The 25,152-nt window shown below is 46.4% G+C and overlaps 2 protein-coding genes and 1 long non-coding RNA gene across 3 annotated transcripts in view; 1 reads left to right on the top strand and 2 right to left on the bottom strand.

The window, feature by feature from the left end:
• Positions 1–1,208: 1,208 nt before the first annotated feature.
• Positions 1,209–4,267, bottom strand: LOC126545127 (ubiquitin-conjugating enzyme E2 Z-like). Its single transcript, XM_050192850.3, has 2 exons — positions 4,118–4,267; positions 1,209–2,212 (listed from the first exon to the last, which is right to left on the bottom strand). The coding sequence occupies exon 2, from the start codon at positions 2,202–2,204 to the stop codon at positions 1,338–1,340; it is 867 nt and encodes a 288-aa protein (XP_050048807.2). The 5' UTR covers positions 2,205–2,212; positions 4,118–4,267; the 3' UTR covers positions 1,209–1,337.
• A 374-nt stretch (positions 4,268–4,641) lies between these two features.
• LOC126545208 (uncharacterized) lies at positions 4,642–5,878 on the top strand. The gene is made up of 2 exons (XR_007602321.3): positions 4,642–5,053; positions 5,619–5,878. It is a non-coding gene; the product is annotated as an uncharacterized lncRNA (long non-coding RNA).
• A 10,229-nt stretch (positions 5,879–16,107) lies between these two features.
• The window catches only part of LOC126543388 (uncharacterized), an 11,410-nt gene continuing 2,365 nt past the window's right edge, over positions 16,108–25,152 (bottom strand). The window contains exons 3-8 of the mRNA XM_055061903.2: positions 23,019–23,105; positions 22,833–22,897; positions 21,653–21,688; positions 19,416–19,472; positions 19,193–19,243; positions 16,108–16,169 (exon numbers count right to left, since the gene is read on the bottom strand). Of these exons, the coding sequence (XP_054917878.1) occupies positions 16,146–16,169; positions 19,193–19,243; positions 19,416–19,472; positions 21,653–21,688; positions 22,833–22,897; positions 23,019–23,105 (320 nt within the window). The 3' untranslated portion in view covers positions 16,108–16,145. The remainder of the gene's footprint in view (positions 16,170–19,192; positions 19,244–19,415; positions 19,473–21,652; positions 21,689–22,832; positions 22,898–23,018; positions 23,106–25,152) is intronic.

Genomic DNA, 25,152 nt, shown 5'->3' with positions numbered 1-25,152 from the left:
CTGCAGCTTCATCGGGCAGCTTCATTAAGCCCACGTATAGATATATTATTAAAGCAGCAAATATTCATGTCAAACAGTCAGTTGTGAAAGTTGGATGGCCAGCTTAGCATTATCAGGTACAGTACTTGCAATCTTGGATTATAAAGGACACTGAAGCAAAGAAAACATCCCCCTCGCTTTCTGCGCCATCTATGCTAGGCCGCACCTAAAACTAAACTGTTATAAATTATCGATGTGTAATTTTATTAACGCCCCTTGATTCCACCCAGCAAAGCACGTTAGTTCTAACTAAGAGCACAGAACAAGAATGATGAATAAGAGCCACGCACTTTTAGTAAACGTCAGTTGCAAGAACACCTCTGTGCAATCAAGAATGCACGTGGTATCGCCATCCTTATATTCAATTAACGAATCTGGCATGCTGCTTTGAAAGTCGGATTTTGGCAGCCAGATGATAACCTTCTCCATGACTTTGCAGAGCAGACTGAGCCTGTATGACACGCTGTTGCCAGCGCTCGACACATATATTTGGAAAATCCGTGCAAGCTGTCCATACAGCAGCCCATGGTGAAGCCTCGCGAGGCGCATTAGTAACTTGTCAGCACGTGTGAGAACGCTTGGCTTATTTGCCAGGATCGAAACTGCTATTAGTAATCTGTCAAACACCGTCTGAGATTGACGAGTGTAAAATAAAATGTCCCTGGGTAGTGATTCTGCAAGTGACTTTCCCTTGAACCAAATGGGGAGATGCTTGGCATATGTGTGGTACTCATATAGATTGTCCTCCCGCTGTGTCCACTGGTCGCTTATTCGCACCTGTGGGTAACGAAATAAGCTTCACAACCCCACAGGATCATTATGTTGAGTATATGCTTAGTACGAACCAGTACGACTCATTCAGCAGACGGGAAAAATACATAAACGTTGGTGATATAATCATTATGTACCATGTACAGGGTTCATTATAATGTCAACCCACTGTAATCGTTTCTGTTGAGTGTTTCACTTACAACTGAATACTTCCGGCTTCTTGGCCAATCACGGTGATTAAATAAGCGCCGTTTACGAGATTTATGAAGCAAGAAGGAAAAAAAAGAACACAAGATGACAGAATCACTGGCAAGAAGTTACACACAATTATCGTGCTGCATTAGCTTACTACGCGAATGAATAACAAGGAAACGAAAAATGAAACAACAACACAAGAAAACCACCAGCCATTCTCTTTTATTGGCACGTACGCACGTGCTCCCGTGCATTTTGTACTTCACGCCGTTCATCGGCTGGCTAACGATTTTCTACTCAGGAGTTTAGAATATAAGTTTGCTAGTAGGCCACTAACACAAAGGCATGTGAGTGGTTCCGTTTTGCTGCCCCGGGTGAGATCTAGCAGTGACTGCAGCGGTGGTGTTGGGAGCGATGGCGTCCAGTTTATGTTTCACCTGCTCTTTGAGACCCTGCAGTCGTGACAGCAGCCTCTCGTACTGACATGTGCCGCCTTCTCCAAACAGGTCCATCATCTTCGAACCCGTAAGGTGAAGCCGGGCCTTGACGATGTCTTCGTACTTGCCGTACGCCTCAGCAAAAGACTTCAAGATCTGCTCCCGTAACGGCGCGGGGCACTCGGAACTGTCCTGGAGAGCAGTTTCGACTTGACCACACACGGCGACCCTGATGGTTTCGTGCTGAATGAAGTCGTTGTAGCGCTCGACGACGGGCGTCGGCGCGTGTTGAAACCCGGGCTCATTGGTGCATGGTACTTCGTTCATCAGTGATTGTATCGAAATGAGTACGCTCTCGATGCCCTGCGCCGGGCTCCACGGTGGTCCGTGCCAGGTGCCGAGGATGCTGAGGCACACCTTACCGTTGGCGTAAAGGGTCGGGTTGAAGCGCACTCGGCCAGCGTCCGTGGTCACTATGCGAACGCGCGGCGGGCTCATGGGGTACTGCGGCGGGAACTTCATGAAGAACAGGAAGAAGCCTCCCTCGTATGGCGTGCCCGACGGGCCCACGACCAGCGCATGGACTCTGGTGATGTCCTCTTCCTCCGGCGAGATGTACAGACCCGAGGGCGGCTGGGCTGCGAAGTCCACGATGTCCCTTTTGAGCCGCAGCAAGCAGGCAGGCGTCGGCTCCTCGTACACGTACTTCAGCGGGTCCCATTGGTAGATAGGCTGGTGCTGGTCCAGCGTTTGCCGAAGCATCCTGTGCACTTTTTGGGGAATACGGAAGGAACATGACTATCACGCAGGTTCTCTTTACTAACGTTTCAGACGGGTCACTGAGGCAGAAAGAAGCCCAGAGAACCTAATCAAGGACAAAGCCGTGTGTTCCAAGCAATCAAGCTAAACATTTAATGCGACCGGGATGAAAAAATATACAACACGCACTCATTAAAAAAATCATAAGCCATTCCACTCTGTGAAAATAGATGACCAGCGAAGCGGCTTAGGACGCTGGCGCGTTGCTCCTCGGGAGTCCGGACTACACGCGGCTACCCCATTACGATGACAGAAGTGGAATTCACAATGGAGAGCGGCTAGTTGACTTTATGCTTTTTACCTACATTCGCCTGGACGCCGGGACCACCACCCCGAGGAGCCGGGGCGGCTTGCACGAACATTTATTAGCGAAAATAATAAACAATTTAGGAGCGCGTTCTAGTGCTGACTAGGAGTTGCCTAGGAAACATTTAAGAACGCGTTCTTAAATTTGTTATTACCCTAGGTATTAAATGTTTGTGCAAGCCACCCCCGGAGAGAAATACACTCGCGGACAACTTTCTCTGGCAATGAAGGGAAAGCTACGGAGGCAAAGCGCGCACAAGTGACGGCGCGTCTGAACAGATCCCGCGTTTTAATCCACGTTCGTCTACGCTGGGGAAGACAAAAGACAAACATAAACAAAAACATAGACAAAACATAAACACCTTACTAGCAAATGTTAAATAAGGCCGAGCGCACTATTGTATGTAAAGGTTTACTTATTTTGCGGCTTTTCCCTTCTGCGTCTAGGGAAACGCGAAACCGTCGCACGTGAAAGCTGCGTCGATTCAGCGTCTGTTCCGAGCAACCAAAAGCACTGCCAAACGATGCCGGTCCACATGGGGCGGTAACACATGTGCAGCAGGCGCGCGCCCATAGCTATCCTCTCATTGCCACAGAAAGTTGTCAGCGAGTACAGACACGCGTGATGTTTAGACGACAACGCCACCACGAGACAGCGATAGGGAAGGAAACAGTACTCCGCTCCATGCGAAGCAGTCAACGCTGTGCATGATAGAGAGACTTGTTGCTGTGGCTTCGTTCGCACTTGGACATAGCTTTTTGACCGCAATTGTGCGCAGCTGTTTTATATAGGCTCAGTATAGAAGGAAACAAGGTTTAATCCTTAGAAACAAACCCGCTGTGGTATACGGTTGCTAAGGCGTTGTTTCAGATCGTTTTTATTTTCGATGTTCTTTTCGAGTTTCTTTTTTTTTTTTTTCAGCCAGTGTCGAGGAGCCTCATGTGGCGAGCTAACGCTGCTGGCGCTCAGCGAGGCATGGAAGGAACGCCCAGCAAAGCATAGAGGGAACGCGCGGAGTGATTTTTGTTGACCGAACTACTTGCGTAGCTTCCACAGCGTTGACCGCTATGTATGGAATGGAGTAAAGATACACAAACATTTGTAACGCCGACAAAGAAGGGGGTGGGGGGAGGGGGGTGCTGTGCAAACGAAGATTTGGCTGACGCAGGTCGCACAGCAGCAAATATTTGAGAAACCTCTATTTAGCCGGGAGTCTACTGATATTGACAATGGTGCCCATATTGATAACTAATATACTCAAAATACATATCCGAGGGATGCCGACAAGCAAGCTGTGGAAGAAGACGACGAACGAGTGAGCGCTGGCTCGAGCGAGTTCCCGTGCGACTTGAGTATGTGTTGACGCAGAAGAAAAATGCACGGAACGCTAGGCATAAACAGCGTCGCTGGATTACCAGCAAGATACGCTATCACTACCACACATAGTAATGGCACAACGCTAGAACAAGCGTTCTCTACAGTCAACGTGGCAACAGTTCCATGTTGACAGGTGGCGGCGAAGCTATCAAGGAAAAGGCGTTCGTCTCACCCAAAATGTCCGTGGGGCCGACCTTCGCTCAGCGTCGATACTTTGAACTAAACCTGGCGGCAACTTTCTGTGGCAGTGCAGCCAAGGGTGCGGAGCCGAGTCGCACCTGCTTTGCTACGCCCCTGCATGTAGTTCCCTTCCAAAATAATATTTACGCTATGCAGGTTAAATAAGAATGTTACGGTAACTTGCACTTTTTAATACACGATAATAATTTAGTAATCAAGAAAAATGTTCCCATGTCGAAGGAATTTCGTTTCACGCAATTCATGTTATGCGGTTTTCTGACGTCCGTATCTCTTTTCCATCACCTTTGAACGTATATGGCGTCGCCGGGTTCGTCAACATCGCCTGCAGGTGCAAGTCCACCGCGTTCCGTGAAGCCAGCCGCCGTGCATCTGTGGCAAGATTTGTCGAAGGAAAAGCTGTCCACGCAGGCCAAGAAAGCCGTGCACAACGTTTACGCAAAAGTGTGCAAAAGCTACCCGCAGCTGTCTATGACAGACGCTTGTCGGAAGGTGAGCGAGTTGCCTGGAGTTAGAGAACGCATTGTGTACCGGATTAAGCGCGACGTACAGTGTGGCACCTTGAATTCACCGAAGCGCAAACGGCTGTGTCTCCCAGCCGCACACAGAAATGCTGGAACCGGAAGACCAAACCTCCACTATCACGATAGTTTATCCCTCGCCGTTCTACGAAGAAAAGTGCACCAGTATTTCATGCGAAATGAAATTCCGACAGCAGCAAAATTCGCTCGAGATTTGAGCAGTGATAACGACGTGGATATGCATAAAATGTGTGTACGTACAATTCAATGGCTGCGCAGAAATACTGGATCTTCTTTTCGCAAATCGAAAAGAAACTCTGCTTTCAAGAGATCATCTTGTGGCGGCGGCAGTGCATGCGTACCATCCGGGAACTTCGCACCCAAAAGCGGTACGTACGATAATTGGCCCTTTTTGCAAGTTTTATAGTGTATGGACGAATAAGTGGTCTTCTGTCACCCCGTAAACCTGAACATTTCATTGTTCCGATAAAAACTTTTTTTCGAGACGCAAAAGACGGGAACTGCGTTTGGCTGTAATAGCATAAAACGTGGTAGCGCCCAAGCTTTCGCTGCTCACAGGACCGCTGTGTGCACAAACGCAAGCGTTGTTGCTTGACAGTTCGGTGCGTTGTTTATCATCGCAGAACAGACATTAAGGTTAGCGTTGCTGCGGCGGCGTCTTTGCGGTCGCATGTTGTGCATCGCCACATTTCGCTGCCGGCTCTGCAGCTCACGTCAGTCACCTGGCCAGCGTTTCTACGCTGTGCAAAATAATACGCTTCGCTTATTGCCTCTCACAAACATGCGATGCGTGGATATTGCTTGCGGTGCTTGGATAATAGCTGAGCAGTGCAAATTCACTTAGGCCTTAGCCCGTCTTGAGAAATTGTGAGCTGCATATGCCTGGCGACATGCTTGAATTCTTTTTCTTGTTCGTTTCTTTTTTTTTTGTAGGCACATATACTACCTTGACAAGACATGTGTCAACGCTGGACATACCAAGGAAAAGGTCTGGGAGGACGTGAACGTCGTTACACGCGAGGATGAGTTTCGGGAAGAGCTCACAACAGGCTTTCGCGCACCCAGCGACAAAGGTGGCAGGCTGATCCTATTGCACGAAGGTAGCGAGGATGGCTTCGTAAATGGTGCTTGCCTCGTCTTCCGAGCAGCGAAAGGAGCTGGTGACTGCCACGAATAAATGGTTGGGCCACGGTTCGAGCAGTGGTTCTCTTAGCAGCTTCTACAAACATCAAACCACGCAGCGTTATAGTAACGGTTATAGTAACGGACAGCGTAAACACGAAAAGTTGACGTTCACTCTTGGCTAACCGAGAAACGCATCGCGTTTTCTCAGGGTCAATTAAAGCCAGAGTTGCTGGAACTCGTCAGCCAACACAAAATGTTTTCGGCCTATCGCGTGACTGCGGCTGCTAAGGCTGCCAGTCACGATGTCATGAGGCTTCCTCCCTACCACTACGAGTTGAATCTCATCGAACTGATTTGGAGCAAGGTGAAAGGTTACGTAGCGGCTAACAATATCGCATTCGCCCTTGCAGATGTCGAAAAGTTGCTGCAGGAAAGCATCAATTTTGTAACGGCAAACAAGTGGCTTAGGGGACGTTCTCATATTCAAACGATCGAAGAGGAATCCTGGCAGCGTGACGGCATCATTGACGCAAGCATTGACACGCTTGAAATTTCACTTGTATCAGGTACGAACAGCGACAGTGATGCGAGCGAAAGTGCGATGAGTGGAATGGAAGAGCCGCTGTGAGTGCGGGCACAGTCGCAGAAGCCTCCACAACATTGTTTCTGCTTGGGCTTCTGCCTCAAGCTTTCACTTATCACGCAGCATATGAAATAATTGGCTGTGAGGTTTTGCGTGCACAAACCCCAGTATGATCCCAAAGAACAGCGTAGAGCCCCTCCTTGAAACAACGTGTGCCACATTATGTTTTTTTTTCTTTTAATTTTGAGAGCTCCTCCCTAGGGTTAACCAAGCGGACCTGAAAAATACGTGAACAAATGCGTTCTTTGACGCGTAGCAAAATTTAATGTGCGGACGCTCTTACATTTTGCCCGCATCTAAATTTGGCCGCAGTGATCGAAAGCGCAAGCTTGCGCTTAGCAGCGCATAGCTAAAGAACTAACCAAAAGTAAAATGCTAACTAAAGAAATCGAGAGCCCCCTGCAAAAATATGACAACCAAATACAGAAGTTACATTAATTCATGCATTAGGAAGCTCACATGCTTAACTTATGCTACAGCTAGAGGGAGTCGTACAGTGTAATCTTGCAATCAAATCGAACCCTATTCCTAGAGTGCCCACCGAGCTCAAAGGGGGTCAGCATCCTCTTATCTTGGCGCTAGAGTCTCTAGACGCCATATCCCAGCTTCTTACCATATTGCAGTACTTCCCAACTTCTTTCAACTTCGCACAAGCATTCTTAGGCCCCACATCAAGACTCGAGCATCCCATCGACACTGCCTCCTACTTGCCGCTGCGCCAGCGTCCGTATCGCGTATCCGCTACGGAACGCGCGTCATTGCAGACCAAGTCGACGACATGCTCCGTCGTGGCTTGATTACACTTTCACAGAGCCCATAAGCTTCTGCGACGGTTCCATACGCTTCTGTGAAGATTTCCGGCGCTTAAACAAGGTCATACTGAAAGATGTTCACCCACTGCCACGCATTCATGAGGCTCTGGGCTGCTTACAAGACGCCGAGTTCTTCTCTTCAATGGACTTGCGGTCAGGCTACTGGCATGCACCATTGGTGGAGGCCGGTCGCCCAAAAACTGGCCTCGTTACGCCAGATGGGCCATAGTCGAAAGGACGATGGACAGCGTTTTGCGTGGCCTTAAATGGAAGGTCTGTCTCTGCTACCTTGACGACATCGTGGCGTCCGCCTGTGATTTCACAACACATTTACGCCGCCTTGAGGACGTCCAAATTTCCTTGACCAAAGTCTGCACCTTCACCTCCATAAATGTCGCTTTGCCGCACGCAAGTTGACGATCCTCGGCTACGTTGTGTCTAAGAATGGCATTATGCCGGATCCCGAGAAATTACGGACCGTCTCTGCGTTTCTTAAGCCCACGACAACAAAAGAACTCCGCAATATTATCGGCTTGCGCTCTTATTTCAGGCACTCCGTTCGAAATTTTGCCTCTACCCGGTCAACCCCCACGGAACTGCTTCGTTGCGCCAAAGACCCCTCATCGCGCACTGTAAAATAATTTACACCCGTAAAAATGAAAAAAATGTGCAATGTGTCTATAACTCGCACCCTTAGGGTGCGATTTATATACGTGACACCCTCAGGGTGTGAGTTTAGACACATTTACACCTTTTCTCTCTTTTAAGGGTGTAAATTATTTTACAGTGTGGTCCCCTGCCTGCGACCATGCGTTCACCACCTTGCGCAGTCTTCTCACGACGCCACCCATTCTTCGCCACATTCACCCTAAAGCTCCTACTGAAGTACATGATAGCGCACGTTCTGTCGTCTTTCGTGTCCGTGTCAATCCAGCGCTATGACTTCAATTGATGAGATACATATCACTGTAAACGCAAATAACGCTAAATGGGAGCAAACCACTCGTACAGTATCGCATTCCTGTTTCTGCGTTTTTTATGCTACGTACCAGTCGGGTTCAAAATTCACTCCCCTGCTGACCGTGTATTTGCTTGTAAAAACTATTTTTTTCTTCTGTGTGAAGGTTGTTGGGGAGGATAGTCAGACTATATTTACTCCCGTCAAGAAGTTGTTGCATCTATTCCGGAGAGTTATTCCTGAGATCTAACCTGTTATGGCGCAAAATCTTGTGTTTTCAAAAGTATACCTCCTTAACTATCTATATATCTCGAAACTATCTATATTTCGAAAGTAAATCTCCTCCTCATAGCGCAGGGAACAAAGACGACAAAACGTCGCGACGGCTGGCTTGCTAACGCAGCTGGAGCTTCGGCGGAAGTTAACCAGGCGTACTGCTTGCACGCACGCGTAAACAAATGGATACAGCCATGCTCCGTACACAGCTTTCACTACTCGGCCAACTGACTATCATAAACTGTTCAGTTGTATGCCCATGCAAGCACATGCGGGATCCGCGCTGTTGTACGCACTTCTCATCAACCATCGCAAAAGCCAGCACAGCAATATTTTAGCTGATGCGCCGTCACGGCGTGCTTTCCGACAGCGTGGCCGTGCCTATCACCAAGTATAGGCTCAACAGGAAGGGACATGGCTTGTGTAGGTTCGCGGAGTAGAATGGTAGTATTTAATCACGTGATCTTGAGCAAGGTTCCAGATCAAGTGGTTTTAAACTCCGTATGGATCGTTTCTATTCTCGTGATCTAAAACTCCATACGTCATAATATAGGCTCATGACACCCTTTTACTAAGATTGCTTGAGGTGGTAGTAAAACGATGTACTGTAGCGCATTTTACTCCAGCATGTCAATGTAATTTCTTAGCACAAGGGAGTTTTCAAAGCGCATTAGCAGCGGAAACCCTAGACTCGGCTATCTTTTTCTAACAGTGTACTGACGCAAGTGGGGTTAGCCTTGGTACTGTATTTGCACAAGGTCATCCTGGCCACGAAGAATAGGTCGTGGCTTATGCGAGCCGCACGCTGACGAAAGCGGAGGGCAATTACAGCATTGCAGCAGCACGGAAAACGAGTGCTTGGCCATCGTCTGGGCGCTTGGAAAGTTTGACCCTTATTTATCTTGCCGCTCGTTTCATTAAGTGACCGACCACCCCACGCTTTTCTGGCTTTCAAATTTAAAAGATCCATCTGGCTGCCTCGCTCGCTGCGCCCTGCGAATCCAGAAGTACGACATACGCATGGTGTATCGTTCCGGGCTGACGAGTTCCGACGCGGACGCCCTTTCCGGCTCACCGCTATCGCCGAAGGTCACCCTTTGTCCCCATGTGATAGCACGTTGTCGTCACTTCACTAAGGTACTTCCGCTGCCGAACGACACAATAACCCCGGGACGGCACCCCTTTTCGGCATTCTATCGGATACCTAAACAATTTCGCCCTCTTGACCACTTCTGCTTCAAGTTCTGCCGTTTCAGATCCGTCATCAGCTCCTGTACCGATGCAAATATATACCCAACAGGGACACACGTTGCTGCTAGTCATCCCGAAAACCTTGAGACCAGAGATCCTACGAAAGACTTCTGCCCCGCTAATATTCGCGGGAGACGTACACCTTCGTTAGGAACTTCGTCCGCTCTTGCCGTGAATGTCAGCAACGAAAATCTCCACCGCACCTCTCAGCCGGTGAACCTGGCATGCCCATCTCAACGCTTTGATCGTGTTCGTGTCGGCCTATATGAGACCTATATGAAACCTCGACTACGTCCGGAAGTCAGTGGATTACAGTTGCTGTTGACCTCTTGACAGGCTATCCAGAGGCTGCTGCCCTCCCAGCTGCTACAGCGCAGGAAACCACTTTTATATTGCGCTTTTCTTTGCTTCGTCATCGAGGCCCTCGTGTACTCCCAAGCAAACGTGGCCGCGCCTTCCTGTCACAAGTCGTTCAAGAAGTACTTGCTGAATGCGTTATTCTTCATCGCACATGCACCGCATATCACCCGCAATCCAGTGGTACCACGAAACATTTTAATCGCACCTTTGATGACGTGAACGCTATGTACATCGCATCCGACCACTCCAAATGGGATTTAAGTCCTCCATTCGTCAACAACACTTACAATACCGCAATCCAAGCCATTAACGGTTCCTCCCGCTTCTATCTTTACGGCCGTCATCCTTCTCTACAATCGATACCATTCTGCCCTACCACCCAGACCCATCGAATGCCTGCCAATCTTGGATACCACCAGACAGGCTGAGGAACATCGTCAGTTAGTCTGCCGCTTCACTTCAATCAGAACCTCCAAAAATCAAAACACGATGCCCGCAACTCGACTCCAACTTTTCTACGCGGGCCGCACAGCAGGCCTCAATTTGAAACTTCTTCCTAAATACGACTGACCACACCGCGTTCTGCAGCTAACTTGTCCCGTCAACTACCTAATAGAGCAACTCACACTGCCGTCTGACATGCATCGTCTTAACCGCCAAACCGTCCACGTTCAGCGGCTCAAGCCGTATCATGACTCTGCAGTCTCACCTTCAGATTAGGTTGCCATGATGGCTCCTTTTTCTGATGGGGCCATTGTAATGAAGAAGAACGCCTGAACTTAGGCAACAGAATTGCCAACAGCATCGCGTGCCGCAGAGTCCCTAGTTTGGAGGCTGTGCTGTGTCGAACAAACCTCCGTTATAACCTATATAAATAATTAAAACGGCCGCCAACAGTACAAACTTATAGCGAAGCTTTTTTTACCTCTTGCTGGATTTGGCGTCCATCATTTCCTCTCTGGCTACATTCTGGTACATATAAACGCAGATTATATGCGCTCCAAATGCAGCTACCAGCTTCGCCTCATCGAGGCTGGTGCCTGCATTAAGGTACTCAAGCTTTGCTTCACATAGATTCCAACGTCAACGTATGCGTTCGTTCTGCATAAACCTTTTAATCCTTCGATGGACACGACAAGTGAAACGGATCGCTTTGTGCGTGAAATATTACGACCGTATTAGTGATTAAGTATTGTTCACAAAAAGTGAAATCTCGGTGTAATCCCCATATCAGTTTCACCAAACGAAAGATTTACTCACCAATCTGTCACACAAAACTGACATGAGGACGACTAATTCAATTGCGAAACTTCTTCCCAACGTGTCACAAAAAATACAAGATTTCACTTAATGAATATAATTTGATAGGGGTATTAAAGAAAAAGGATGGTCGTCTATAACAAGAGGTTTCTGCCGTCAAATTACTGGTTGCCGCACACGCTCTCTGCGAGATGTGCACCCAAACGAGTGAAGCTAAACGCCGTTATAGAAGGCCTGTAGAGGAATCGTGCACAAAATGTTTGTTCTTACGAGACTTACAATGCCGTGTCGCCACATCGCCGTTCGATCCAGACGTTAACGGTCAACTCAGATACAACACTTAGCGGGCTTCGAAATCTGCTGGGAGGATCGTGGAACCTCGGACGGCCCACTCGTGGACCGCGCGTGAATGTTAGGAAAAAATATAAACGCAAAGATCGTTTCCACGGCCACATTCTCGTCTGCCCCCATCATAACAGCCACATTACACCACCATTACACCATAACATTACACCCGCACACGCACGGTGCGATATAGGGTTGAACAAAGAGGTCGACCTGGAACGCGTATCCTTGTTTTGTTGGCGAACTAAGCCAGCCAGAAAAACAAAAAGCTAGAATAAAAAGAACAAGAACATACGGGAGCAGTAAATGCTAGTCCAAGTAATGAATAAACTTGAACGCTAAGTGAGCAAGTCGCAATCGTTATTGTATGACACCGCCGAAAGACGTTGCCGAGTGCACGCGATTACCTAAGCGAAATCAGTTTGCAGATATTAGAGCACACTGCATGACCCGGAGGTCTCGTGCCCTAAGCACCCCCTTCCCCCTTTCCTCAAGCAATTAATATCTAGTGAGGAACAGTGGGAGGCTGCCTTGCGCAGCTCCAGGCCCTATCTTCAGGAGGCCATCTTGGAGTGGGCTGAGAGGATAAAGGAGGCCTACTTCAAGTAGTTCCTCCTCCCACCCTCTATTCCATTGCCCCCTTCCCTTTAAAGAGGGATAAATAAAGTTTTTCATCATCATCATCATCGTATATCGGCGAGTGAAGTTGATCCGCTCTAACAAGACGTGCCGCAGCTAACTAGTTTAGGTGCGTGCAGTAGTCCTAGAATACCATAGCGCAGTAAACAGAGATGGAACGCTCTAAAAGTAAGGAGCAGCTGGAAGTAGTAAGCCTTCGCGACGAAGCACAACTCGTAAAGTCCCCAGTCTCTCCTCAATGGAGCACTGCAGAGGTACCGCAGCCGTCACGAGTACAATTGTCTCACGAAACGTATAGATACAAAGCTAATATAAAGAAGCACGGCTTTGTGCGATTATCATATGTTTCCCGAGGTAGTGCTCATGTTAGGTGTGAAACATTCGATTCGATTATTAACGCCACTTAGTAAACCGCAAATACCGCTTTGCTGCAACATTATGCACCGTATGATATCCGCACGCTTTGCTACCTTGACTTCGTACATGCGTTCGAGCGCGCAAGGCAGCTGCGCGTAATTCGACTGAACACAGTAAGATGGTGAGAAAAAACATGGTGCGCTGTCTTTGCTTAACCTGGTCAAGAGCACTTTGGCGCAACGCGACGTGGGATTCGCTTTCGCGATATTTTATCCTGAGGCGAGGCGTCAGTTCGCCCACCATAATTTGATATGTCTTGCTTTCTGCTCGGGAGCGTGAATCGAGCATAACGCTAATGCTGTAACCCTATGTGGTCATTGTACCGAAAATCTCGCTTGCTGTCCAATGAGACGGCGCTGTTTCAAGATTGGGCTGCTTACAGAAGCCTCCTATAGAGGGGCTGAAAGGCGCTTAGCTTAGCATTTGGTATCTGATTGGATTTCTTCTTGAAAAATAAAAGATCTCGACACTTGCGCATAGAACACAGTCATAGAGATGTCTGCAAAAGTTTCGAGTTGAGACAAGAAATGCTTCTACATTGAGTAGGTCGCAATCCTACCTCATGTTTCAGGCACGCGCGTTCTCTCTGATTGCTCTCCTTAGATTCTTATTTTTTTTTTACATTACTTCGTCTTATTTAGAGTTGTTCTCTTAAACCTCCCTAGGCGATCTGAGAGGCACCTTGATTATTTGTTTAGCCAACATTTATTGCTACCGTACCCGCGTTTTTTTTTATTTTGTCTTTCTCTCCGTGATATATCTAGACCGTTCCATTAATTCTTTCCTTGATAGCCGCTGTCGCTCGCTCTTCTAAAATGTGACGCCGCCTCGTTGTAAGCCCTCCATGCCAGCGCGCACTTTCCGCAGATGGTAGGGACCGACATCTTCATGTTGTTTTTCTTGTGCAGCAGAGCAACTTCGTAGACAATAGGTGCCCCGTCTCCACCTCCTGCGACAAGACTCGCGGCACAATGTGTTCCCACGAAATAGGTTTCTGAAGGCTCTATTACCTGGCAGTACCGCAAGTCAACGCTTTCAGCATATGCCCTCTGCGAAGACATGGCTACTTCTAGTGTAGTAGCAGTTATATAAATGAAATACTTCCTCAATCATAACGCAAAGGAATGCTGCTGAAACCCAAACGTAGAGGATTGAATTCACAGCGGACGATAAGTGGAAACAATTTTATCACTGCATACAACGGCCAGGTCATCTAAGATGTTAGAATGTTGCGCTCCTACCATGTAGCATCAAAACGCAGTCAAAATTTCCTGACTTTTATCCCCTTGCCAAACGCTGCAGCTGCAGTGTAAGTTCTGACCGCGTTCGCGGGATTCAGAAAGTAATTTGCTCGCCGCCGCCTCTCGGAAGCACGTGCCAAACAACGAATGTAGCCATTGATACAAATCGTTAAGACAGAAATGCGTAACGACAAACCGATATGAGCGTGGTGCCGCATGGGGTTCGACACGTGCATGTGAGCAGCACTCATTGCAAAGACGTATGCCCTTTGTATGCGCAGTACGATGGATTTTGTTCCGTCAAATGCTACCTTACCCGCTATAGTTTTCGTTTATTCGCTCGATTTTGAAGCGAAGTTTTATTTGCCCATTTTCCGGCGTTTCGCGTGGCTGCCTGGCTTCAGGGTGCTATTGGTGTGGTCGCTGTCTTGGCGGATATATTTGTGGATTTTATACAAAGGTTACATGTGCGGCGAAGCAAAGAACCAGCCCGCGGGCTGATATATTATTGTATGCTGACCAACTATGCGTACATCTGTGGTGCGGAAAAAAAAAGTTCCTACATAAAACATCAGCACATAATATCGGGTCTCAGGCATCACTAAAACACAACTATCTGTTAACGGAATTGTGAAATACCTCTATCACGGATTCTTTGATTAACTTTATTTTATTTAGCCGTTAAGTTATGCTCTACCGGGGATTTGTCCATTCTTGACCAATCCTCGAGAAGGGCGCGGTATGTCCTACTGGGACACAAGTGCTGCAGAATTCCTAAATCTTGCTTGGTGCGGGACGTACTTTTTGTGTGCATATTAGGCCCGTTATCGCCATTCTTCCTTCTAAAGCACCATGCATGGCCTTCGTTATTAACGACATTATTTACGCATACGTCTCAGTGCATCCGCCAAATTTGGAGATTTTATTTCGGCATCAATGTTGAGCGATGCAGTGCATTAACATAAAAAATTGCTTGATAATAAAATTCAGATCTTTGTGGTGGATAAGCATTAACATTCCATGAGATTACAAGTCTTATAGCATGAAAGTAAATATGTTTGTATGCATCGCCGTTAGTTGTAAAGCATTTAATTAACCACTTCTCTAAAGACCTTCGCTTCACATGAATTCCCACATGTGCGTTGAATCTGCGATATTTTGTTTATTGCTTTTTCGACCATTTCTCCAACGTGCCTTGCAAACCTGAAGTGGAAACAGCGCTGAAGGGGAAGTAAGGTAGACATATATGACTCGCCGCTATTCCTGCTTTCGCACAGTTATCATTTCGAGAAAATGACGAATACCGCAGATGGTGGGCGTAATCGAGTGACGGATATTTTCCCCGCATTCTCGAGCTACTGCACCCAACACACCACCTCGACTGAACTGATGATGATGATGTATTGGCATCCCCTTTGAAACGGGGTGGTGTCAAATAGTCACCTAGCCTGTTTGTATTATTCAGGTATGCTATACATGCTTTTCATTCTAGCATGTTTATATACACCTTCGTAACCTTCCTTCTCTTTCTCAACACTTCTATATCTGCCTTGTACCGCCTTGTACCTTTGTCCCTCCTACCCTCTCTTTCTTTTAATCCCATCTCACCCACCCTGCTGGTGCTGAGCCGTGCTCCCGCATGGGCTGCAGAAGATAGTGCCAGCCTTTCCTCCTTTCCCACAAGAACCACTTCTCTCCGCCAGTCCTAGTAACAAAACCGGCCGTGTCAACCCCTTCCCTGCTTTTTCCCGCCAACAGTGTGAATTTCTCTTGTTTATCTCGACTACTGACCGCTTGATGCTTCCGTCCACTTTAAATACAAGTGCTTCTGGGAGGTGTACGTTGCCTACGGGACTCACTGGGTGAATCCCTTCGCATTCCATTAAGATGTGCTGTGTGGTCTCCGGATTTTCGCTGCAGCATACATGTGCCTTATCTCGTTGTGAGTGTTAGCCACGGTATGTTTCTCTCCCTAGGCAACCAGCTCGAATCTCAAGTAGCAAGGCACTTCCCTGTGTGGATGACAAAGAATGTGTATAGCAGCACCTCCCTTCGTCAGAAGTTGTCAGTGGGCTTCATTGACACTCCACAGCAATTCTTGAGAAGCGTTTTTATTGCTTTTTGAAGATCAATTCACTTAATTTCGGCGACGCATTTCTGAAATAAACCAAAAGGCAGAGCGAAGTTAGAAGGTGGCGAAATTGTGAATGTGGAAATATTTTTACCAGTGGGAAGCTTCACATTACAAGCAAGCAGCAACTCCAGAATATTCAACACTGTTTTTGCAAAAAGATGCAATAGAAGAATGCACGACGTGCATACTTTAAGCACTACGAGGCGCTGGCTACGCTACCATTTGTTTGAAAGCCATTGCCACGTTCTATGTGTACACGATTACGCTGTCTGAGCATAATAATTACAAATGGAAATAAATTTCCTTCGAAGGTCCTCGCTCTGTCGTCAGCACCGGCCACTTTACGAGTCTTGATCAACATTGCTTTTACGCAGGCTTGGCTTAAATCTGGTCAATCGTTAACACGAAAACAGGCAAACTTCACTTCTCTGGACGCATTTACTGTGACAGAAGCAGTCTCTCACAACACACATGACCATCTTCTCAACTACATCTTTCTAACCATACACAGAATGCTTTCCTCTCCCGCTGCAATATTGTGCGTCTCTCTTTCTTGTCACGTTTTCTGTGATGTTTTCGGTCTTACCACCACGTACCGAATAGCCCAACAGCACACTCTCCCAGCTTAGCCGAAATGCACTTAAGGACGAGGTCACTCTAGTAGTATCTGTGGGGGCGAAAACTTTGCTATGCCCACAACGTCGTCCCTGTGCTCTACGGTATATTGCCTCTTGTGGCCTCCGAAATACCGGCACAAACAAACAAACAATATCAGTCATTGCAATATTTCAATATATCAGGCTTAATGAAAGCCTTCAGAAAATACCTTCCGAAAGGACACAAATATAATAGGAGGCACATAATTTACAAGGCCAAGATGTGGACAAACTATGGCACGCAAAGCCAAACAATCATAGTTGCCGATTTTCTCAACCATCATCCTGTCATACACACTATTGTAAACGAATCACCATCTCTAGAAATCTTTAAAGAAAAGTGAACATGTACTCGCTCTCGCTTCAAAGATGATTAATAACAGCTGAGCTGTTCTAAGTCGAGCATTCGCCGTCCGGCATCCGGTGTCACGCAGGGGAGCAAGTTAATGGCACAGACACACTATGTGGGATAGGTCATAGGAGGGGAGAGAAGAGGGGTATAGGAGCAGGTGTTTCGCCGGCGCGCGCCCTTTCGCCCCAAGGATTACGTTCGGCGCGAGCGGCAGCGCAGATGTCTCGCAAATACCGAGCTTCGATAGCGAGAAGCACAAGCAAAACGCGAGCGCAGAGATGCCGCTACCGCGGAGGATCGAGAACAGGAAGCGCAAGCCAAGCACCGGTGGAGGCAAGCCAGCCCCCCTTTCAAGAGAAGGCAACCCAAGCCAAGCGCCAGCACAGGCAAGCTAAGCCCCGACTTCGGAAGTAGGAGGCCGAGCAGAGACGTCGACGCAGAGAGATTCCTCCCACGGAGGGTGCCGATGCACGGTTCAAGAGAGAATTCCTCGACGTTCAGTGCTGCCGCAGCTGCAAGGTTTGTGATAGACTGTGTTTTGATCACAGCCTCACGCGTGTGCAGAGTATGCGCAATCCAGAACCGAAGCTCGACTCTAGCAAAACGACGACGAGACAAAAGACTTTCATGAAAATCGCACTAAACACGAGCTCAAACTTGAGAAAACGACCACCAGCTTCACTTTTTTGACAGCTTTCACTGCTTGGAACTGGCTTCACTTTTTTACTTTGAAACTGCAACTTGCGTTCAACATTTCTGTCATGTATTACAGGTAAAAAGAAGGACACTGACCACTAAAAGAATACATACACCAAATACATACACCGGAAATGGAAGTTATACCTTCCATTTCCGGTGTATGTAACTTCCATTTCCGGTGCATGTATTTGGTATATGTATTCTTCTAGTGGTCAGTGTCCTTCTTTTTACCTTCTACCACGCATACACTTTATGTAGTTTGCTTATCGTGTATTCTTGAGTGTTTTGTGTACTGATAAGTGAGACTGAAACTTAGGCATTCGTTCCTTTTTGTCAGCCTCTTAGGCAGAGCTTCTTTGTATTTTCTGTCAAATAAACATTCATTCATCCATTCACGTACACCATCACTCTCAGAGTCTTTTGGGGGCTGAAAAGAGCCTGCACAAATCGTTACGCGCAAAGGTTGCGTGATAAGATTCATCATGGTTAGCGCGTCCAGCTTCCAATCGCACATCGCCACCAGAACATTTCTAATCCCAAACGTGATGGCTGGCATGGTTTTGTTTCGTCTAACCCTATCTTTAGCGCGAAAGTGAAGAAGCTTTGGCCTGACGATGACGGCTAGACGGTGACGTCGTCGATGTGAGGTTAAAGTAGGACAAGCGGACATAGCAAACTCATTGTCGAGCTTCTTTAGCTTCCGTCGCAGCAAAATCACCAACCTTAGGTATAGAGTAGGCGATGTACACGTGATAACAAATATCTTAATCAGCAAGAGTGCATGTGGTGATACGGAATATTCGAAGGCTCTCCACACTATAATGGAGGCATGGGGGCGGGTTGGAAGGGAGGGCGAGGGTCCGATGTAAGGAAAGTGCGTTATTTAACCTCGTTGGCTGGTCACTTTGTCATGAAACATATGTGTATGCACGTAATAATGACACCCGTCTATCTCGCAAGCACGTTTGGTAAACTTAATTATTGACTTAGTCATCCAATACATTTGAGCGAGAGGTAAACGGCCGTGAACACTGAACCGATATCGAAAAACACGACTACAATCAGCTAGCACAATTTCATGCGGTTGTACCGTTTTCCCTCAGGTTCTCTCGTTCATATCGTTCATTGATTCCAATGTCTCTAGCACTGAGTGACCGCCCTAGGTGACAAGCCCTTGATTAGGTCAAATGCCCCAATAATCCATTATACTCGTGTCGTTCAATACGACTGATTAGCTTGCTTTAGAAGCGCTATACTATGGAAAGAATGATGAAGCACATTTCTGCCTAATTGCTTGTATCCTGGCGTGAGATAAGCAAGAAACATTTTACACACTTACTCCGAGTGTACGGGCCTTCTCAACTAGTTCACGCAGCGAAGTTTTTGAATCCTGGAAGCAGGGAAAATAAACGACAAATTGTCCAGAAAGAATAACAATAAAACGGGTATGCCATCTGTGAGAAATTCATGGCCACTGTATAATTGCTCCACTCTGGGTATTAAATCAACAATGAACGTCTAAAATGAACGTTACACTTCTTGGCGTAATTCACTCCTCTTACCGCAATTTTCGAAAGGTCCTTTTCTTCTACTTCTGGACTGGAACGGCCATTTTTGTTCTGTAAATAACGCAAAACCTAGGTAAACGTGTGCATATTTAGTTTCGTAGATTAATTTTTTGTCATACAAAAGACCTCGGAAACATATCCTCAGGGTAGCTTCATCGCTACTTAATACCTTTATTACCTCTACAGTTTTCGTAAATGTGTTCTTATTGCCATTACATTGTGCAGGATGAAACGTGCTCGTCTAGAGTTTTGTTGCTTGCTCGCCTTATATGGCCCCATATAACGTGAACTATATATAGTTCACGTCTATATATAGACGTGAACTGCATGGCCAAAGTGACCCCCGTTGTGAGAAAGCGCATGCGCAGAACATACCAGCGAGACGCAGAACCGTGCATACGCGAGTCAGCTATGGCGCGCTATACTAAAATATGGGAAAATAGAGCCGTGTCTGAAAGGTGCGTCTTCCTGCCAATGGCCATTGGCAGGAAGACGCACCTTTCAGACACAACTTTTGTACGTTTCTTCATGAGCGCGCCGGGACATTGCGTCAGCTCTACGCTTATAAAATCAGTTTCTTGTTTTCTTTCCTTCCCTGTTATTCTTTTCGCTAGCATGATTTACAACCAGAGGTTCTGACGAACTCTTCTGCAGCATACGCAAATGGCCTTGCGATTCGAGCCTGCTTTTCATGTGCGCATCTCATGTATGGACTTTGGACATCTTCATTTGGGCAGACTTCTTTTCTCGTTTTCGTTTTGATAGAGTCTTCGCGCACGCGTGTCAGGCCCACTCTTTCTTTTTCTTTGTTTTCTTTTCCTGAATTTGCCTCGCGTGCGGTTTCTGCTTACGCAGGTGAAAAACGTTGCAAAGAATTGCACTCACGTGTGCCATGAAAGGCTGAGGTTTCCCTCGGCGAAAGAACAAAATTAAAGTTGGCGCCATGCAGTTGCTTGGACGGTGCTGCTTTTAATACATAGGGTACCCGGACATCAGAATGCACGTTTTTTGCACCGAGTATAGTGCTTTACTTTTGATCGTGCGCAACCAATATGTGCCGTAAACCTCGCTCGTCTTAGCGTTGTGCAGCTCACTGCACCTGTGTCGTCGTGTAGATCAGCGACTGTTGAGTGTCATCCGGTTGCACAGTGGTTACGATGAAAGTGGATGTTCTGGGCAGTAACCGTCAAGGACATAACGGAAGATAGTGAATGTAAATTGCGGCCTTTTAGAATGCTCTTTCAGAGGCTGTTGCGCAGCACACGTAGCTGAAGCACCGTTCGAGCAGCCACAGCATGACATCTAAAGAGCAGAAAATGAATTACGCAAGGTATATGAGTGCAGCCTGCCGGTGTGTGTATTGTAGAGACGCTGGAAGCGAACGTCCCTGGGTCCCCCATTCCACTTTTCTAGTAAGCAAAAGTCTTCAGACGGCGACACTAGTAGGTAGTAAGCAGAAAAAGGATTCAATGAAAAGATTAAAGGTGCCATTCACAGTGACGCAAATGAATTTAACAGACATTGAAAGCTACGAAGTGGTGAACAAAAATTATCATTGAAACAAATATCTGCCTGAACGTCAGCCAGCCATCTGTCGCGCCGTCTGCAATGTCAATCGCCATAATTCCTGAATATTGTTATTGAATTTTAACAAATAAAAGCGAAATAACTTATCGATATCTCAAACTAATCTTCAACTCAAAGCTGATTGACCGAATTAGCTCAGTACAAATTTTACGGCTGGTGGCAGAATAATTAAGGAAAAGGTGATCATTCACTTTAATGTAAAATAAGGCTATGATCAAAAGCCATTCAATTGGGTGAAAGCTTTCTTTGTTTGTTTTATCTGCCTCCACCGATTATAGATTTCCCCTTCCATGTTCGGTTAGGCATTTAATAATTACAACGCATGATTTAGCGGTACCCTCTGCCTGAACAAATACAATCAGTTAGTATGCCCTCGATGGTTTCTCAGAGAAAATGCGCGATAATATCCATCTTTAGGCGTCATGACATTAGACGGCTGTGACCTGCGATGGTCAGAGAAGTCGATGACATGTAGGCACTCGTCCCCATCTCGTTATCAGTTGCAGACCCGAGCGTAGCTGTTCTCTTTAGGTTACTTGTCTTTCTAGCGGTTTCGCAGCACTTGCTTGTGCGCGAGCAGAAAATTGAAGCAATCGATGAAGCCCAGAATCCAGGTGATTGTGCGTATTGAAGCAATTACTCACCTGACTGGATCTCCATTTCCTGACGGCTCTCTTGATCTGAAGAACGATAAAACGAACGCATTCTTTAACGCCCACTAGTTCACAGCGTAAGAAGAAACACGGTGAAACTTTTTTCACGTTTAGAATAACAGTGAGAAGAAGTGCATGTTTTGAGGACGTCACTCAATGTGACCGATATCTCAGCCTTTTAGCGTCGATTTAACACAACCATGTATGGTATTTATTTAAATATAGGTCGATAATTTTTTTTCAGAAACACAGAGTTACGAAACCCTCAGTCAGACTAACATTTAAAGATTTCGTTATATAGGAATCACTGAATCTAGAAGAATTTCACACCGCTAGCGCCAGTGCCAGAGTATACTGCAGACATTAATCCGCAGCCGCACAGTATTACAGTCTCATAGTAACAGTACGCCATTTTTTCCGTATTGAACGTTGCAGTGCAGGTACAGTCATTGTCCTTTTTTTTTTATGTTCCGTTGGGCGAGACACTTATATAGACAGTGGCCCCACTGAGCATGCGCAGTCGGTACAGAAAACTTGCGCACTTGCCACGGACAGTAAACCGGGTCACGTGCATGGTCGGCGCTAGACCTTGATTATAAATGGCTTTTGTTTTTTCTGGCTGTTGTCATTCGCAATTACAGTAGGCTACAATTATCTCGACCTAGGTTAATACGACTTTCCGGCGAATTCGAAAGCGCTTAAAAGTCCCGACGAGAAACCATACGTTGCTACAGGAAAAAAAGAAAAAGAAACACTAGTTTCTTTTTTCTCCCTCCCCACTGTTTATTTCCTCACCTCCCCCACTCCCCGCCAAGGGAGGTGAGGAAATAAACAGCTTAGGGTCTACTTTTCAATCTAAATGTTTTTAAGAAGCTTGTGTTTTTCAGTTATAATCTAGAATGAAACAACACTGAACCCTAGGCGTCGTAATGTGTGGTTGAATCAAGAAAGATCGGCTGGTTTCCTGTTACCGCCTTCCCGTTAAGCTCAGAACGTTCTTCTATCTCGTCTGGGAACCAGTTCAGCTTCCATTTGGAGCATGTTACTGATCTCAGCAACTAAACTTGGCCATCCGTGCTTGCTGTGCATGTTACGAGCGACCACTGCTCTTCTTTGAAGCAAACTTTCGGTCAATTCACAAGGCCAAACGACAAGGAGCAACCCACTGTACCTGCTTGTATTGTACAAAAGTCAGTCCAGCTTCGTGGATGCACGCCTCTAGAGCCTTGGTTTTACCTGAAAAAAGAGAAAGCGTGAAAGCGACCACTGTAGTCTACGAACATTGAAAGTTGCAGAGCAACTTTGACAATGACACAGCGAGTTAAAGAGCGATATGAAACTAATTGCGTTGCCTCACTTGGCGCGCAACATCTCAGCAGGCTTTCTTCTTCTTCCGGTGTGAACACATGATTCATCAGAATATGCCAGTCACGCAGGAAGTTTTCTGCAATGAAGAGACAAAACTAGTAAATGATGTAAACCAGTAGATGTAGGTGGACGACAGGCGTGCTTTCTCCTAAAATGGTAGTTGGTTCGCCGCTGTAGCAATTACGCGTGTCATCGACCAAATTCAAAACGCTTGTCAAACCAATCTCGCTGCACTAGAGCGAAAGGAGTTTTTGTTTTCAGCCTTCTAAGTATCGAATTCCCTGCAAACACTACTCGAGTAAACTCCGGTGCCAGTGTCTAGGGAAACTGTAAGTACGGCGTTTCAGCCAGGCGTAGTGCGCTCTGCCTTGTTAAATTACAGCGTATTGTCACTTTCTCCATCTTGTCACCTCTAATTGGTCTACAGGGCTGCTACGGCTTCTGATTAGCTCAAAATGCCACCATTACAGAGTTTCAAAATATGGCGGCAATTGAAAATGGTCTAAAGAGCACCACCGTAGCATGAAAATGACGAGCACTCCATGGATTTGCCTAAACTTTGTCCTTTCGGCTTCAACCGCCTTTGTGACATTGCAGTTTGATGATTTTCAGAAAAATTATGGGTGTTTGAATGCCGCAATTCGCCATGGTTACGCATGTTAGCAGAGACTGACTGCGTTGCGGCGTTAAGAAAACAAAGATCGCTTGGAACTTTACAAGGATATAACACAATAAATAACGTTACAAGAACGTTCGAAGTTACAAGCACGTGAATTAGACAAATCCGTGCACTAACTGCGGACCCCATACATTACCCATGATTCCCACGGAGGCGAGACGATCGCAGTACGGGAGTTTCCTCTAGTATTTTTTTTTTTTTCTTCTAGCAAGCTGTGCATTCAAGCATGATGCTAGTAGAAGGCGACGTATCGGTCGTGGACATTATTTTATTATAATATCATTTACAAGTTTTCTGAATTTTTTTTAAAGATGCCTCTCGCAGATAATAAAATTCTGGTCCTTGAGCTCGATTATTTAAATAGGCGGAGATTACTTGCACTTACAGTATTCACGTACGGGACAGAAACCTGGAGGCTTACGAAAAGAGTTCTACTTAAATTGAGGACGACGCAACGAGCTATGGAAAAAATAATGATGGGTGTAACGTTAAGGGATAAGAAAAGAGCAGATTGGGTGAGGGAACAAATGCTAGTTAATGACATCTTAGTTGAAATCAGGAAAAAGAAATGGGCATGGGTAGGACATGTAATGAGGAGGGCAGATAACCGATGGCCGTTAAGGGTTACGGATTGGATTCCAAGGGAAGGGAAGCGTTGCAGGGGGCGGCAGAAAGTTAGGTGGGCGGATGAGATTAAGAAGTGTGCTGAGACAACATGGCCACAATTAGTACATGACCGGGGAAGTTGGAGAAGTATGCGAGAGGCCTTTGCCCTGCAGTGGGCGTAACCAGGCTGATGATGATGATGATGATGATGATGATGATGATGATGATGATGATGATGATGATGATGATGACGAGGACTTGCACGAGAATGTGCAAAACATATTTTCTTAATTAAACATTCACTAATAAACTTCTTCCTTAATTTCTTTACAGCACATATTTCAATTGTAGTGGATGCGTTTGCACGACCCATCCACTTCGTATGAATTTCCAGAACGACACCAGCTTAGAGATGTGCACCATCAAGCTCGCCGTAAAAATGCACTGTTGTTCGACTTACTTTTTAACAAAACTTTATCTATTCTTTTACGCATAGAAGCACAAAAGTAACTGGAACGCCCATGTATTTCGTCCCCCACTTTGAGAAAGGGAATCTCGAAACTGGTGCCATCCTGGAAATTCGTTTTGAATACATCTTGTAAACTCACCGTCTGCAATTCGTCAATTGCAACATGTGTCGTAAAGTATTCAAGTAAGACGCGAATTAGTGAATTGTCGTTAATTAAATGAACATTTGTTTCGATTGCTCATGCTAGCAATGCCCGCCTCTTCAAATATTCCAGCTCAAAGACAACAATTATGCAACATGCCACAGGCGATCTTTAAATATTCCGGAAAACAAGAATTATCACTCAGTACACAGTGTACTGCCACTCTA

Source organism: Dermacentor andersoni, chromosome 3 (assembly GCF_023375885.2).
Source record: "Dermacentor andersoni chromosome 3, qqDerAnde1_hic_scaffold, whole genome shotgun sequence".
Classification (NCBI taxonomy): domain Eukaryota; kingdom Metazoa; phylum Arthropoda; class Arachnida; order Ixodida; family Ixodidae; genus Dermacentor; species Dermacentor andersoni.
The sequence above is the reverse complement of the archived record's forward strand: the minus strand, read 5'-3'. Positions and strand labels throughout refer to the sequence as shown.

Excerpts from the sequence above, each read along its gene's own strand:
- LOC126545127 (XM_050192850.3), bottom strand. The coding sequence starts at position 2,204 with ATGCTTCGGCAAACGCTGGACCAGCACCAGCCTATCTACCAATGGGAC.